At 45.1% G+C, this 16,522-nt stretch overlaps 1 protein-coding gene across 5 annotated transcripts in view; it reads left to right on the top strand.

Moving 5' to 3' along the window:
* Positions 1-7,700: 7,700 nt before the first annotated feature.
* ATAT1 (alpha tubulin acetyltransferase 1) overlaps positions 7,701-16,522 on the top strand; it is a 29,995-nt gene continuing 21,173 nt past the window's right edge. The window contains exons 1-5 of one of the 5 annotated variants that reach the window (XR_014523079.1): positions 7,701-8,002; positions 10,406-10,466; positions 10,924-11,015; positions 11,944-12,004; positions 13,125-13,238. Coding sequence is in view for 3 of the 5 variants with exons in the window: in XM_083492887.1 (XP_083349013.1) it covers positions 7,893-8,002; positions 10,406-10,466; positions 10,924-11,015; positions 11,944-12,004; positions 13,125-13,238 (438 nt within the window). In the remaining 2 variants the exon portion in view is untranslated. The remainder of the gene's footprint in view (positions 8,003-10,405; positions 10,467-10,923; positions 11,016-11,943; positions 12,005-13,124; positions 13,239-16,522) is intronic. The other 4 variants (XM_083492887.1, XM_083492889.1, XR_014523080.1 and 1 more) reach the window with 4 other exon arrangements.

The following is a 16,522-nucleotide window of genomic DNA, read 5'->3' as shown; positions in this document are numbered from 1 at the left end:
TCCGTGACTCTGGTGGTTGATTCCCCCTCCCCCCTGTCAATATCTGACTTTGGTGTGGGGTAGGGGAGAAGCAAAAGCAAAGGTTGGGTACTGGGCAACCATAAACTCCAAACTCAACCTTCCAGTGTGCAGGTATTGTGTTTATTCTGTGATGGGAATTTTGAGGTCTTAGATACACGTTTAATGTTCATAAGGGTACCAACCAAGCACGGACATAGATCAGCACAGGAAGACCGACCTGAAACCATTTTGATTCCCAAACTGAGCAAATGTTTTCTCTGCAAGGTCAGTGGAAAATGGAAAAGCCTCCCCAGTGTCTTTTCCTTCACTAATCCTGTCTTAAGGGCACTTTTAAGATATGAATAGGGTGTGAGCCTGTGACCTGGTCCAGGAACTAAGTATTTATCATTACAAAAGACTGGCCAGGCTCCCCAGGCAATCCAATCAAGTAAGCAGGGTATCCAATCAAGTAACCTGCCAGACAGGAGATAAACATTCAAATTTCTGTTTTAGACTGCCTTTTCTGTGATGTAGGTATGATGTATCTGGGGTGGTGGTCTTGGGTTACACCCCTTATGTGATGTATGTATGGAGCTTGAGCTCCGGGGCACGGAATTTAAAATGTCTATATAAGGCCTTGCACTCCATTGTTCTGGGTTCCTCCTCCTTTTCAGTGTGTGAGGGGAGCACCCTGTTGCAACAGATCAATAAAGATCAGGCTTACTAGCTGCTTTGCTTCTCAATATTCTGTGGTTGGCCTCTGTTATTTTCTCCTACCAATAGGGAACCTATGTAAGGACTCTATATGGGCTCTTGGATACCCCATAAGGGGGAAAGGGCAGATTTTTGTTTACAACAATATGCATAAGCAGAAGTTAACCTTCACTAAATGAACCCATGCTTGGAGCACACTTTTAGTTGAAAGGTATTCAGACTGAGACACAGAGTTCTGGTTGACTTAGCTAGCTATCTAGGTGGAGAAACAAGCCATGCTTGCCCCTTTGTTCTCAGAAGGTTGTATCCAAGATGATTTCTTGGCTCAAGGTCCAGAGAAAGAATGTGAGGAGGAGCGGGAAGTTATAAAGAGGCTGCAGCCTGAGATTTGCCAGTCTGAACATGAAAGAGAGGGAGAAGTCAGCATGGTGATAAAAGTACAGGGATAGTCTGGGAAGCTGGAGGCTCATTACTCCTTGAACCCATGCCACCTTGAATTGAACCCATGCCAACCTTGAACCCTTTCAGCCAGCTGAGTGGCACCCAAATTTCCAACAAGTACTTGAGGCCAGTCCATTGTGCAGTATGGCTGATGGGAGTTGGCAGCACGATTGCAAAACAGCTGCAATCTTCTTTCTGGGAATCCACATGATCCCTTGCTCACTCTGAATCATGGGAACTGGGTCAGAATGTCACAGTTCTAAAACCTTTTCTTCCTTCGTTACAGTTGTTCACTTTTATTAAATTTTCAAATTTTATATTTCAAATTAAACATCTTTTATTATACCATACATTCATTGACTTCTGTCCCTCCCCTTCGAAGCTTCATTTAACTTATCCACCATTCCTGCATATTTTAATAAAGCCATCTAATTTAATTTTCCTATCTTACATCAGTTCAAAATATGTTACTCTGTTGAATTACTTTAATTCTGCTGTGCACAATTATTTTCAATATACTCAACAAAAATTTTCCACTCTTTAAATACCTGGTCTCCTTGTTCTCTTATTCTACTCTTTAGGCCTGCTGATTCTGTAATACTCTTACCTTAAATTGCCAATCTTCCTTACTAGGGACCTCTCTCACTTTCCATTGTTGGGCTAACAAGATCTGCGCTGTTATTGTTGCATACATGAATAAGTTCTTCTGATTCCTAGGAACCTCTGAACTGTTCCTAACTGGGGGGGGGGGGTATATAATTTCGCAATATACTTTAACTTTTTTACATGTCCACCACATATGGGAAAAAGCTCCATCTACTTTGCGTTTCCAGCATTCTATTTATCACATGTGGGGAAAGCTGTTTCTTTAGCACGCTACTCACAGAAACCATGTAAGGAAAACTGAATTTGATATGAGAAGGGTGGGGGGAGAGAAAGGGAACCCATTTTGACACCCAAGCTGTGCTACAAAACTAACATCCGGAAGAACCAAACTAGCGTGCCGTCACTTTTCAGTGGCTTCACTCATAACCTGTGTTGACACTGGTATTCCCTCCCCTATCATTACCTCCCTTTCGCAGATGAATCCATGTAGTTGCAACCATAATATACAGCAGTTTAAAAAAACAAAACCTGGTGCACCATCAAGAACAGCTTCAGCCAGCAAATTGTTGGGTGGATGACACTATGCCTAAAGGTTAAGTTTGAATTGTGCAAATATTCAAAACAAAGAGCACAGTGACGCCCCAAAGTAACCTAACAAAACAAAGGATTTCACTTGCTTACTCAGAAGGAAGCTAACAAGTCAAAAAGCAAGATATAACATGCAGACTACTTTGCAATCAAATTAATGCCCTCTTAACTAGGGTTGCAGGGGATAAATTGGCACAAGAAGGTGGGTAGTAAAAAAAAAATCCATTCTGGAAATGGAGCAATTTCCACTGTGAGGTAGGCACTCCCAGGGTCTGTTGAGTCAGAGATCCACTGTATTGAATTTCCTAATGGATTTGAACTTCAGCTTCATGCTGAATACTCCCTTTGAGAAACTGGAAGTTTTCTTACTTCACAGTCTGCTGTATGCATTCATGGGAGATGAAAATCCTCTGCTACTGCAAATCAGTATCCTGTAATCCAGTTGTCGTCAACCTTGTCAGAGCCAGGACCCACTTTTATCCCAATCATGCATCTGGGGGACCCATTTCTTAACCTTTTACCATAGGTAAAGGACCCCTGGGAGGTTAAATCCAGTCAAAGGTGAATATGGGGTTGTGGCGCTCATCTCGCTTCAGGCTGAGGGAGCTGGCGTTTATCCACAGACAGCTTTCTGGGTCATGTGGCCAGCAGGACTAAACCGCTTCTGGCACAACGGAACACCTTGACGGAAACCAGAGCACACAGAAACGCCATTTACCTTCCCGCCAGAGCGGTACCTATTTATCTACTTGCACTGGCATGCTTTTGAACTGCTAGGTTGGCAGGAGCTGGGACAGAGAGCAATGGGAGCTCACCGTGTTGCAGGGATTTGAACAGCGGACCTTCTGATCGGCAAGTCCATGAGGCTCAGTCGTTTAGACCACAGCGCCACCTGCGTCCCTAACCTTTTACAGTGGTACCTTGCAAGACAAATGCCTCGCAAGATGAAAAAAGCGCAAGACGAAAGAGTTTTCCGTTTTTTGAGTTGTTCCTCAAGACAAATTTCCCTATGGGCTTGCTTCGCAAGACGAAACATCTTGCGAGTTTTTGCGAGTTTGTTTCCTTTTTCTTAAAGCCGCTAAGCCGTTAAAAGCCGCTAAGCCGCTAATAGCCGCTAAGCCGCTAATAGCCGTGCTTCGCAAGACGAAAAAAACCGCAAGACGAAGAGACTTGCGAAACGGATTAATTTAGTCTTGCGAGGCACCACTGTACCATATATTTGCATGATAGTAGTGCTCCTGTTGCAGCCCACTAGCACGTCCCTACAAGCATTTGAAGGCTGTGCCTTTTGAGAATCTTTTTTCCATTCCTTATAGTGCATAATAACTTCAGATGTGTGACTGTGTGTGAGAGAACAAATAATAAATACATAAAGCAGTGTTTTGTTTCTGCTTATGATCTCTGCTGATGTTCTGTATTTGAGAATGGCTGTAAATGGCCTGGTAAATTAGTGCATCACACTTCTTGTCGTGCCAGCAATTATCTCTAAAGAAACTGTCAGGGAAGGCGGAAAGAATTTTGAATGCCTTAATTACAAGGCATCATGTGATAATCATGTAATAATGGTCCAGGACAGCCAACAGTACTTGCCTGTAACTTATGACTGCATAATATGCATTCAGCTACAGCCACACTTCAGGATGAAGTTGGAGAACAAGTGTCACCCTTTTCTTAAAAGCAGCCTTAAAGACATGCAGTTTTGATAAACTCTAACATGCAAATGCTTTAACTCTTGTTTAAAGTTCTTAGCCTTCACCAGTGCTAAGAGGTTTTGAAAAATGCTATGATCAGGGGCGTATAGATACAATTTTGCATTAAGCATCAGTGGCAAACCTTTTGAAGCCACTGGGGTCGCCTTCCATCTGCCCGTGGATGCAAGGAGCTGATGCCAGCCCTGACTTAAAGGATAGTAATAGTATAATGCAGGTTTAAATGTATGCCAACTGTAGAGCAATTTGCTCATTAAGATTGCATGCACATTGCATAAGGCTCTTCTTCCAGAACTGGCTCCCCCAGTGGCTGTTCCACCTGATCATTATAATGATTATGTAACATTAGGACAGCAGAGTTGGTACCTGAAGTTAATTATTTCCCTTGTCTCACTCCATCTCTTTCCCCTCTAATATTGTGCCTATTAGACTGTACACATTCTCTTCAGAAGACTGTACTGTCAGTGGCAGAAGAGCAGAATATAAAAGTAATGGATGACTATCAAAAGCACATAGCCACGTTAGTCCATTAGATAGGGTTGTCATATTTCAAACCCCAAAGTTGTTGAGCTTTTTTTTTTTAATGAAAAAGCAAAAAAAAAAAAAAACCAACAACAACCAAACAAACCACAATTTTTTGGTTTACCTGCCAAAGATCCAGGACAAACTGCCACCTTCCTGAAATTCCCCCCCGGACGTCACTTCTGCCTTTGAAATCCCAGTAATGCCTGGAAAATTCCAGACCTATGGGAGCCCTACTTTAGAACAAAAGTCACAGGAAAGGCAAATTAGTAATTTTATTGGGACCAAGCAATGCTCACATAGGATGTGAGTCATTGAATTAGATCGAACTCTTCTATAGGCCAGTTATTCTCAAGAAGAAACACATTTTGAAGGACAATATATTATGTTCAAAAGTATTCAATGTATCGCATTCAAACTATGTCAATTTCAGTCTAAATATAGACGAGGAGAAGTCTTTCCGGACTTAATTCAGTTTAATGGGTTTTCCCCCTTGGAACACAAGAAGACAGTCTACAGCCTTATACCATCGACAGTGACTGGCAGAGGCTTTCCAAGGTTCCAAAAAGGGGTATCTCTCCCAGCGCTACATAGAGATGCTGGTGTTAAAGCCAAGGCTAAGACTTAATGTCATTTTGAACCAAAGATACACCATTTTGATATATCAGGATCTTAAAGCTTTACAGTGGTACCTCAGGTTAAGTACTTAATTCGTTCCGGAGGTCTGTTCTTAACCTGAAACTGTTCTTAACCTGAAGCACCACTTTAGCTAATGGGGCCTCCTGCTGTTGTTGCGCCGCCGGAGCACGATGTCTGTTCTTATCCTGAAGCAAGGTTCTTAACCTGAAGCACTATTTCTGGATTAGCGGAGTGTGTAACCTGAAGCGTATGTAACCCGAGGTACCACTGCATTCTTAAGGCTTGAGAGGGGGACAAAGAGAGAACACAGAAATGTGTAAAAGAAAGTTATAGATGCATGCAAGGGCTTGGGCTGTGCAGCAGACCTTACAGTAGGTGGGGGTTTTCCCACATCACTGGTAATGATAGGCTTTTTAGTTACTCTATGTGCATTGAAAATCAAAATATTAGCTTCCATCCTATAGCTCCTGTTACTTTCCGAAGTCAACCTCTGTTGTTGGCAAGCCCAATCTTATGTTTAAAAATTATAACAAGGCCCAGAGGTGATTTTTACGTCACTTAACGGTCTTTGGCAGCTACACAGCATAATGAAGTTATTGCTCAGGAAGTCTGAAACTAGTTCATTTAGTTCTAGCTGTTGCAGTTGTGGGAATAACCTTGAGAAATATAACCTTACAGAAATGCTGCCCATGATAGCATGGGAATGGTATTACTGCAGCTACTTCATCCTCTTTAGGGTGCCAGAAAGCTGTTGTGTTTGCTGTGACAGAAGGTAAGCCTGCAATCCTGCACACATACTAATATAGGAATGCACTGCGCCATGGCCACCCTGTTGGGAAAGGATCATTCTTAATTGTTAATTTCCCTTGCCTTGCTTTTATTGTCTTCCTGGCTTGTTCCAGAGTTGAAATGATCAGAAGGAAACTAACATGAGCCTTGCTATTTATTTTCTATATTGTTCTTATACTAGGCTTTATTAGTATATAGTTATGAGTAGACATGGCTTGGATCACACTGTTGCCCAGTTATCAGGTTTACACTCAAGGATCCGTGTCATGTATTACGATACTTTGTGGGAAATTTAAAAACAGTTTGTTTTTAAAGGGCAATGACCACACACTAGCGGGTGGGTTGTGTAGCGGAATCAGGATAATGCAGTAAATGACTATTGAAGTGGTAGACTGGACTGCCTCTTGTCAGCTCACATTTTTTAAAAATAGGTACTGCTCTGGCGGGAAGGTAAACGGCGTTTCTGTGCACTGCTCTGGTTCACCAGAAGCGGCTTAGTCATGCTGGCCACATGACCCAGAACCTGTATGCCGGCTCCCTTGGCCAGTAAAGCGAGATGAGCGCTGCAACCTAGAGTCATCCGCAACTGGACCTAACAGTCAGGGGTCCCTTTACTTTTACTATATAAAATATGCTTATGGGTGGGGGGAAGGCAAGCCAAGAAGAAGGCAGTGAGAGCAGCGGGCACTGAGTGGAACAATGCTGAAATCAAAAGAACTTGTATCTTCAAGCTCATCTGCCAGGGGTTCAGACAGTGAAGTTGACAAAAAGGTAGAAAGGAAAAACAAGCAGTGCCCGAAAAGCCTGTAAAGAAACAGAAGACTGGTGAAAGCTCCAAGCAAAGTAGCAACTGAGATGAGAATATGTTTCAGATTGGTAAAATAAGATATGTCAGTGTTCATGATTTTAAAGGTAAACTCCTAATTGATACTACAGAATGCTGGATGGATCAAGAAGGTGAAATGAAACCTGGCAGAAAAAGGTATCACTCTAAATCCAGAACAGTGGAGCCCCTGAAGGAACAGATTACTGATACTATATTGATGAAGCAGTAAGAAAACTGTAAAGATGAGCCATGCAGAAACCATACTGTTGTTATAGGTTTAAGTAGTCTTTTTACATTGACCTTCATTTTCTAAACTATTTGTTTTCCAAGCTATTGCATATTTGGATTGTATAAATAATTATTGTATATATAATAAATTATTATTATTATTATTTAGAAGACATCAGAAGGCAGCCCTGTTTGGGGAAGTTTTTAATGTTTAATGCTGTGTCATGTTTTTAATATTTGGTTGGGAGCTGCCCAGAGTGGCTGGGGAAGTCCAGCCAGATGGGCGGGGAATAAATAATAAGTTATTATTATGATTGGACTGCAAAACAATTTGTCAGATGAGACAATTTGTCAGATGAGATGCATTAAAAGTGTATTCTGGGTGAAGTTACAGATGTGTATACTTTTATTAAACAGGTGTCACGTTCTCACATCATGGTGTAAAATAAAACACATTCAATTAAAAATAAAATAAAAATAAAAGATCCTTAAACAAGGCTGGCGAACAGGGACAACAACTCAGCAGACATCCGTGCTGCTGGACAACCAGGGCAAGGCTGAACTTCCAAAGGGAAAGTGCGTTGTAAACGTGGCAACGGAGGCAGGTTCCCCCGCTGGCAGGCCTTGAAGTCTAGACGCCCGGCGGCGGGCGAGGAAGGCGGCGGTTGCTGCGGGCCGTCCGGTTGCTAGGGCGAGCCTGGCAACGGAGGCGCCGGCAGCAGGCCCGGTCGCTAGGGGCGGGGCCGGCCGCGCGCGCGCTCCGCGTCGCTCAGAGGCGTGAGTCGGCGCGACCGGGGCGGCAGAGAGAAAAGGACCCGGATGCCGGGGCTATGGAGTTCCCCTTCGACGTGGACGCGCTCTTCGCGGAGCGGATTACGACGGTGGATCAACACCTGCGGCCGTCGGGCCGGAGGGGGGCCGGCTTCGCCACGACCCACAGGTAACCATGGCAGCGGCACGGGCTTTGGGGGGGGCCTGCCATACCCCCCCTCGCCTATGGGGCTCGTTTCGCTCCGCGAAAACAGCGCAGGGCGGCGGTCCGCCCCCTCAGTTGCGCCTGCGCACCGCGGGGAGGCGCTCTCCCTGCGCGCCGGAGACGCCCTCAGGAGCCGCTCCTGGCGGCTGTTCCCACGCCCATCTATTGTCTGAGGCGCGGGGCATGCTGGGTAATTGATAGCCCTGGCTGCTTCTCACCTCTTTCCCCTGGGAATGAGGGTGTCAACCTTTATATACCGTATGTAGGTATACATTTTGACACCCTGGTTCCTAACTCAGAAGTCAATGCCGCGGGGCTTTACTCCTAGACATGTGACCTGAGCCATGAATGTTCCTGCTCTCGCTCTTTCCCTCTTTGTTTACATGCCCAACATCTGTGCCCAACTTTTTATTCAAGGAATTCCGGCTGTTCAGACGTGGTTCTCTCTCTCCCCCTGCCCCCCCCTCACTACCTGTTATTTCCATTTCTCCCCTCCCACAACAACCCCGTGAGGTAGGTTAGGCTGAAGATAGCGACTGGCCCAAGGTCACCCAGCTGAAAAGAGATTCGAATCCTAGCCTCACGTTCGCATACGTGTTTTGGGAATAAAGTGGGGGTTAGCCCATGTTTGTGACACTTGAAGTGAATGGGTAGATACAGAAATGATAAATGCTTTACAGGTCAGTTACTCCATGGTTGCATGTTAGCATAGACGCCTGGTGTTTGTTTGTTTTTTAATTTTTTAAATGACGATTAAGACGTTTATACAAACAGAAGAAAGTTAACTTAAACCTAAGCTTTGTTGGGTAACATTCAACATGTCAACATTCAACACTGTCATCGCCTGAGCTCACCTTGTAAGGGTGTTTTGAAGATTGTCGCATATAAGGTGCTACTACTATTTTGAAGATGATAGTGTAGAATATTATAATTTGAAATAGTTAATAGTGAGGTTTAAATGGTATCGGCCTACTTCAGAGCATGATTTATAGTTCTCTGTTCGACCATGAACAGTCTTAAAGTGAAGTAGCTAACGGTTTTACTCTTACCTGCACAGCCTGGGATAGGATATTTAAAATTAGCTACAGCTGCCATCCTGAGAATGGTGGCTAATCTACTTCAATCTATTGTCTTAGAACAATGATCCCTGTTGCTGTATGTGCTTTGCAGGGGGTTTATTTTTGCTCTATAAGTCTGCACAGAAAAGATATAACAGTTCCCTGTAGCAGATACTGTCCCTGCATTTCTGTTGTCTTACAGCAGTGCCTCTCAGGCATTGTATCTGTAGGGAATCCTTTATGCATTGACATGTTTGCTCAGGAGCTTCTGTGTGTTATCTTTGTACAGTAGGCTAGCTTCTTCTACACACTGACACACCCCTCATCCTCCATCCAGGCACCCAGTAGACATTATCAGTGTTCAATGAAGCATTCTAGCCTGTCAAAAACACATTAAGGTGTGAAGTGGGGCTGATGAGGGCTGTGACCTGGTGAGAGTCTGAGGGCCAGGGTACCCTACCCTGATGTAGGGTTCTTGTTAGGTGTTTGGGGTTCCACAGTTGCCCCTTCATAATGGAGGTGATGATCTAGTATGTATTGTGAGCTATCTTACGGGGGGAGCATTGCAAAGGCCAATAAGTAATGGTGATCAAGTTGTCTTTCATGGAAGCTTGTCTGCTGTTACTTGGATGAACCCCTTAATAAACTTCCAAGGAAGCCTAGAATTTCTCAGAACAGAGTCTGAAAACCATGGTCTTGAAGCATTAAAAATAAATTTTTCAATATGGGCAATGACAGTTTCCATTAGCGTCATTCTTTCCATCCATCCATCCACAGTGTATAGCAGTGAGATGCCCCATTGCTTTAGGATTACCCTGGTTGCATGGATGAGGTACCTTTTGTTGACTAATCTCTTATCCTTTTGCTTTTGTCAGCAACAACAGGAGAGGGCTGTTAGCTTCATATGCTGTTTGTGGTATTCCCAGAAACACAAATTGGCTACTGAGGGAAAAAGGATGCTTTACTAGATGGACCTCTGGTCTGATCCAGCAGCAGTCTTCTTCTGCTTAGCGTCCTGGATGGATCTTTATTAGGCAGCCTTAAACCATTTCCAAAATTTATCTCTGTTCTGAGTTGCTATTTTTCCTAATGTGCTCGGTCAATTCCAGGAACCTCCTATTATTTCTTTCTGTCCCGGGGTATGACATTGCAGAAGCTGCCTGATACTATGCTGCCTCCAACGTGTCAAACATTCCTCTCCTCCTCCAAGGATTTGGATCATTTCCTGTTCTAGGTTTCTATTCTGATTAGATTATTCAGACTCTCAACCTAGTTGCTTCTCTTTCTCTCTCTTTTTCTTCATGGCCAGGGTGGACCACCAGCAGCAGCTCATGAGGATCATAGATGAGATGGGCAGGGCCTCTGCCAAGGTGGGTCAGGGTTTTCATCTGGAGGGTTTAAAGGGCCGCAGAATAGATTATGGTCTGGGTCAGCAGGAGGATGTGTGTGAAGCCAGGTTGCCTATCCCTTGTAAGCCTCAGCCAATTCACTTAAAACTGTAACTAAAACACAAATATAACTGTGGAGCAGAAGTGGGTGGGTGGGAGAAACAGTTCCATTGGAAATGACTCATCTCCTAAATGCCTGGGCAAAAGCACAGGTGAAGCAGCTGTGTTTGGCTTTGTAGGTCTTAAATTGCTCTGGCCTGGAAGATTCACTGTCTCACAGTGTAGTTCTGCCTAGAGAATGCAAGAAAGGAGGGGATCTTTTTCTCTCCAAGGGATATAAGCTCTAGTTCAGATATCAGTTTGTTCAGTTGCCCTTCCAAGTCTTTTTTTTTTAAAAAGTCTTCTTGAGTTAGTGAAACTCGAAACTTTTTGGTTTCAGGCCCAGAATCTGCCAACTCCAATCACCAGCGCCTCACGAATGCAAACCAACCGCCATGTTCTCTACATTCTGAAGGACAGTGAAGCAAAAACGTGAGTGTGGCTGCGACTGAGGGGCTGGAGTCTTAAGGGTCCAGTCCTTTGCATGCCTACTCAGTAGTAAATCCCACTGAGTTCAGTGGGACAGGTAAGTGTGCATAGGATTGCAGCCCAAGTCATTTCTGTGGGAACATCTTGGGAGGCAGCAAGAAAAGGCTTTGTTGTTCTGAACCATACACAGGAACGCTACGCAATCTGCTTAGCCATAGCAACCATAGAAATATTTTCCAGGGATTTGCAGAATCCTTGAAATATCAGAATTCCCCCTCCTTTTTTATTGCGTGGGTGGGGAGATCTTGCCCTGTTTCCTTCAGCACAGTTGCTTGTCCCTCACAGTTGCTATTTCCATGTATACCTGTGTCTGTGTGCTTCTTTCCCTCTGTCTGTGACATTCTTGTCCAAAAATCCTCTGCTCTTGGAATAGCATATATTTTCCTGATTTGCATAAATCATTATGATTCTGGAATTTGAAAAGCAAAAAATGGTCTCTATTTAATAATGCTATACTCTTTCCTCTTGCTGCTGTTAATCATCTAGCCTCTAGTTCAAGGATGAGGACACTTTGGCCCTCTATATATTTGTTGGACTCCAACTTCCATCAGCCTCAGTAATCATGGCCAATGGTCAGGGCTGATGGGAGCAGTAGTCTAAAACATCTGGCAAGCACCAGGTTAGGGAAGGTTGATAGTCTACCTTGGGCCCCTTATCTCAATTTTATACAGCAGGTTTTATCTCTTGCCCTAAAAGTGTAAATAAGCAGGTGTTTTGCAAACAATGTTTTTGCTCTAAGTGACTGTAGATCCCATGGCGCCATCAGGAATAAATACATTACAGTAATAAATGATAGCCCTCCTCTGCCTCAGGGGCCCATTGTTCATACATCTCTAACTAATGGTTTGTATCTTTTCTTCATTGCTACCAGGGCCGGGAAAGGAGTCATAATTGGCTTCCTGAAGGTGGGATACAAGAAACTCTTTGTACTGGTAAGTTGCAATGGGAAGTTGCCCTTATGTGCAGAGCAGTTGTCTCTGGTGCAAAAGGGTCATTGGTACCAAACAGGACTAAGACTATCCCCTTCCTACCAGAGGCTTTTCTTTTAGGAATAGTAGGAAATGAGATAAATAGAAAGGACTGTAAACTTTTCCAATACGCAGTAACTGCAGCGAGAATACTACTGGCCCAAAAATGGAAACAGGAACAACTACCGACGTTAGAAGAATGGAGAATGAAACTGATGGATTATGCAGAACTAGACAAACTAACGGGGAAGATCAGATATCTACGAGACCAAAAGTTCATCGAAGATTGGGGAAAATTTTCAGATTATTTGAAATGTATATGTGATGAGCAAACAACGCTAGTGGGATTTCAAGAGGCTCTGTGAATGTTTGAGGAATATTGTGTTGAAGAAAAATAAGAGGGTGAAGGTATATAAAATGCAATATAAAAATTAGGAAATGTGTAATTAAAAAATTGAATAATGGATGATTGTTAGAGAGGCTGAAGGAAGTCCAAAAGAGAAAATATGTGATAAATTTAGATTGGATATTATAAGTGTATGTTGGAAAATTAATAAAAATTATTTATAAAAATAAAAAAATAAGACTATCCCCTTCCTTAAAGAATCATGGTTGATGGTATCAAAGGCCACTGAGAGATCTAGCAGAACTAGGTGGGGGCAACTGCCTCCCTTCTTTATAATATCCATGAAGTTAGCTGACATTTGTATGTGTTGGAGGTAGAAGGAAGATCTTTAAAATGAAAGTGCTAGCAATATAGATATGTGAGCTATAGTTGGTTTTCATTGTAATCGTGTTGCATGCTATGTCAAAACATGGAGCCTGAATTTCCTTAAAGTAGCATTTGACAACTTGATTTAAGCAAGTGTGTCTCAGAAAAGTAAGCGTAAGCTAGCATGTATTGGTATAAGTGGCTCAGATATTTTAGCTCTATTACAGCTGCTGGGAACCACAAGTCAGGGTTGCACTCAGGTCTTGCTTCTGAGCTTCCCTCAGAGTATGAAGTGTCTGTTTTTATTCTGTGTACTCTGCTCTGTTTTTAAATATAGATACACATCTTGCAAGTCTTCCTTCTTTCTTTCAGGACCGCCACGGAGCTCACAATGAAGTGGAACCACTGTGCGTATTGGACTTTTACATTCACGAGTCCCTCCAGAGGCATGGCTATGGCAAGGAGCTCTTCCATTACATGCTGCAGGTGTGCCTCTGCATATTCTCTCTCTTTCTCCGTCTCTGTCTCTCCCCAGCCCCTGTAATATCCTGGCTGGGTCACATATCCCTGTATTCTGTGTGCCCACTTCCTGCATTTAAAGGCTCAATCCCCTTCACAGTGAATCAACCTGTGTGGAGGTTTCATTCTTGACCACAGATAAGGTGATCAGTGAGACAACAGGCATGAAATACAGTTTCTCCACAGAGTCTTCTCCAGGGGATATTTTATCTCTGTGAGAACACATCCCATCTGTTAGGGATTGATTAGCTGCTTGTGCGTAAAACGTGCTCCCTCAGAGTTTGTGCGGCCCCACAAACCTCCGTGTGTGACGGAGCTCCTCAGACATGTCTGCTCTAGTCACTAGTAGAGTCCGACAGTGGCTGTCTGCGGAAGCGTTTCCAGCAAAGGAGCTCCTTAACGGAAACGCGTCTCCTGGACTCACGGTGTGACAGTTTCCGGCGAGGTGTGGGTCTCCCTATGGGAGACTCAGATACCTCCCCACTGTTCTCGCTGGAAGCGTCCCTGAGCCCTCCCTCCTGCTCGCATTCCCTCAGAGATCCACTCCTCCCCCTGCTGGTCCCTGCTTCAGCTGTTGAGTCTCTTTCTTCCTCCCTGAGCCCCTCCACCACCTGATGCTCCGATGGCAGTTCCCTGACATCCACCTCCCCTCCAGGGCCCCCCTCACCCCCTCCCATTTCCTCTCCCCTGGGAGGTGAAGGGCTAAAACCCCGAAAAGAATCTTCCTCATCTTCCGACGTCTCGAACAATTCCCTCCATCGATCGTCGTCCTGGCTCGCTGAATCCTCTTCCTCTTCAGAATCTGGGAACCCCTCCAACTCCTCTTCCTCGTCGGTGGTGGCAAAGTATTCCCTTCGGAACCTCGCTACAGGCTGAGGTTTACGTGGGAACCTCTGATGAAAAGTCTCTATTAAAACTTCGTCATTGACATCCTCTGCCCTAACCCAGGTGTTTTCCGACTCCGGTTCCCCTTCCCACATTACCAAATACTCTACTAGATCTCCCTTCCACCTGGAATCGAGGATCTCCGCTACATGGTAGCTGTGTTCCTTCTCCTCCATTGCTGGTCCCCTAGTGACCCTCCCTTCACTGTCTCCTCTATACGGTGACAGCAACGACCTGTGAAAAACTGGGTGCAGCTTCATGTGGTTCGGTAACCGGAGCCTGAAAGCCACTGGATTGACCTGCTGCATGACTTCAAACGGACCCAGCCTTTTGGGTCTTAATTTCTTACAACCTCCTTTGAACGGCAACCCTTGGGTTGACAGCCACACCTGGTCCCCCACCCTGATGCTTTCACCTTCCCTTCTGTTTTTGTCTGCCTGCCTCTTATATTCCTCCTTAGCCCTGTTTAAGTTGAGTTGGAGCTGGCGATGGATCGCTTCCATTTCTTCAACGAACTGTTCAGCAGCTGGAACGCTCCAGTTCTCCCCCTCCCCCCCTGGGAAGGCTCTGGGATGGCACCCGTGATTAGCCAAAAAGGGGCTCATCCCCGTGGACACGTTCTCTGCATTGTTGTAGGCAAATTCTGCCAACGCCAGCTTCTCCACCCAATCATTCTCTCTGTCATTAACATAACACCGCAAATATTGTTGGAGAACCCCATTTGCTCTTTCCGCCTGCCCGTTGGTTTCTGGATGACGGGCCGTTGAAAAATTGACCTCTACATGCAGTAAGCTCATGAGCTTCCTCCAGAACCTGGAAGTAAATTGTTTCCCTCGGTCTGAAACCACCCTCAAGGGGGCGCCATGCAACCGAAACACATTCTCTACAAACAATTTGGCTGTTTCTTCGGCTGTGACCGCATGTGAGCAGGCTATAAAGTGGGCCATTTTAGTTAACCGGTCTACTACAACCATGATGGCTGTTTTCCCTCTAGACCTTGGCAGATCAGTCATGAAATCTATTGCCACTGCTTCCCACGGTCTTTCAGGTGTGGGCAGTGGTTCTAATAAACCAGCCGGCGCCCGCCTCTCCCCCTTGGCTCTTTGGCATTGTTCACACCCTCTCACATACTCCCGCACATCTTCCCTGACCTTGGGCCACCAAAATTCCCTGGTAACCAGCCACATGGTCTTGTGTTGCCCAAAATGCCCTGCTGTGGGGCTATCGTGCAGCTGCTTGAGTACCTTCTCCCTCAATTCCCCTTCAGGTATATATAACGCTCCCTTATAATACAATGCCCCGTTTCTCTCCTCAAAACCACCGGATTTGTCTTCCTCCCTCCTGAGACCCCTGAGTTTGTCCTGGGCGTATGCATCATGCACCGTACCCTCTACCAATTCCCTTTGCCCCACCAAAGTCGCCCCACACACCCAGCGGTCCTCTGGAATGATATGGGTTTCTTCGGGTGCTCCCTCCCCCTCCAAATATTCAGGTTTGCGTGAGAGAGCGTCCGCCCTAACATTCTCTGGGCCTGGCACGTAACAAATCTCAAAGTTAAATTTGGAGAACTCCTGGGCCCATCTCAACTGCCTTTGGTTGAGCACTCGCGCAGTTCTCCAGTACTCTAGATTTTTATGGTCCGTGCACACTTGCACCTTATGTTGTGCACCAACTAGCAGATGCCTCCATCTCCGGAACGCCTCATGAATAGCAAGAAGTTCTCGGTCGTACACCGTGTAGTTCCTCTCGGATTTGTTCAGCTTTCGCGAAAAGAAGGCACACGGTCGCCACTCTGACTCCTCCTTCCCCGGCTGCAGAAGAAGCACCGCCCCTATGGCTCTGTCAGATGCGTCTGTTTCAACCCTTAGCTTCTTTCGTAAATCCACATGCAGAAGTTGTTCTTCAGAGGCGAAGGCCCTTTTCAGCTCCTCAAACGCTCGCTCCGCCTCCGCCGTCCATACAAACTTCTTTTTACTGCTGAGACAGTCAGTGATGGGCGCCGTCAGATGGGCGAAGTTGCGGATGAACTTACGATAAAAGTTTCCAAACCCTAGGAACCTCTGCACATCCTTCTTGGTTTTGGGTGTTTTCCATTCCAGCACTGCCTGTACCTTGCCGGGATCCATGGCCAATCCCTTGTCTGACAGGCGGTACCCCAGGAATTCCACCTCCTTGGTATGGAACCGACACTTCTCCAGTTTCACCCACAGCCTGTTGGCTTGCAGTCTGCTCAACACTTCTCTGACGTCTCTCACATGTTGCTCCTCATTCTCCGAATACACCAACACATCATCTAGGAAAGCAACGCAATTCTTGTAGAGCAAAGGGCCCAGTACATGGTTCATAAAAGATTGAAAACACGCTGA

The sequence above is a fragment of the Podarcis liolepis genome (genome assembly GCF_965112155.1).
Source record: "Podarcis liolepis genome assembly, chromosome: 2".
Taxonomy (NCBI): domain Eukaryota; kingdom Metazoa; phylum Chordata; class Lepidosauria; order Squamata; family Lacertidae; genus Podarcis; species Podarcis liolepis.
The sequence above is the reverse complement of the archived record's forward strand: the minus strand, read 5'-3'. Positions and strand labels throughout refer to the sequence as shown.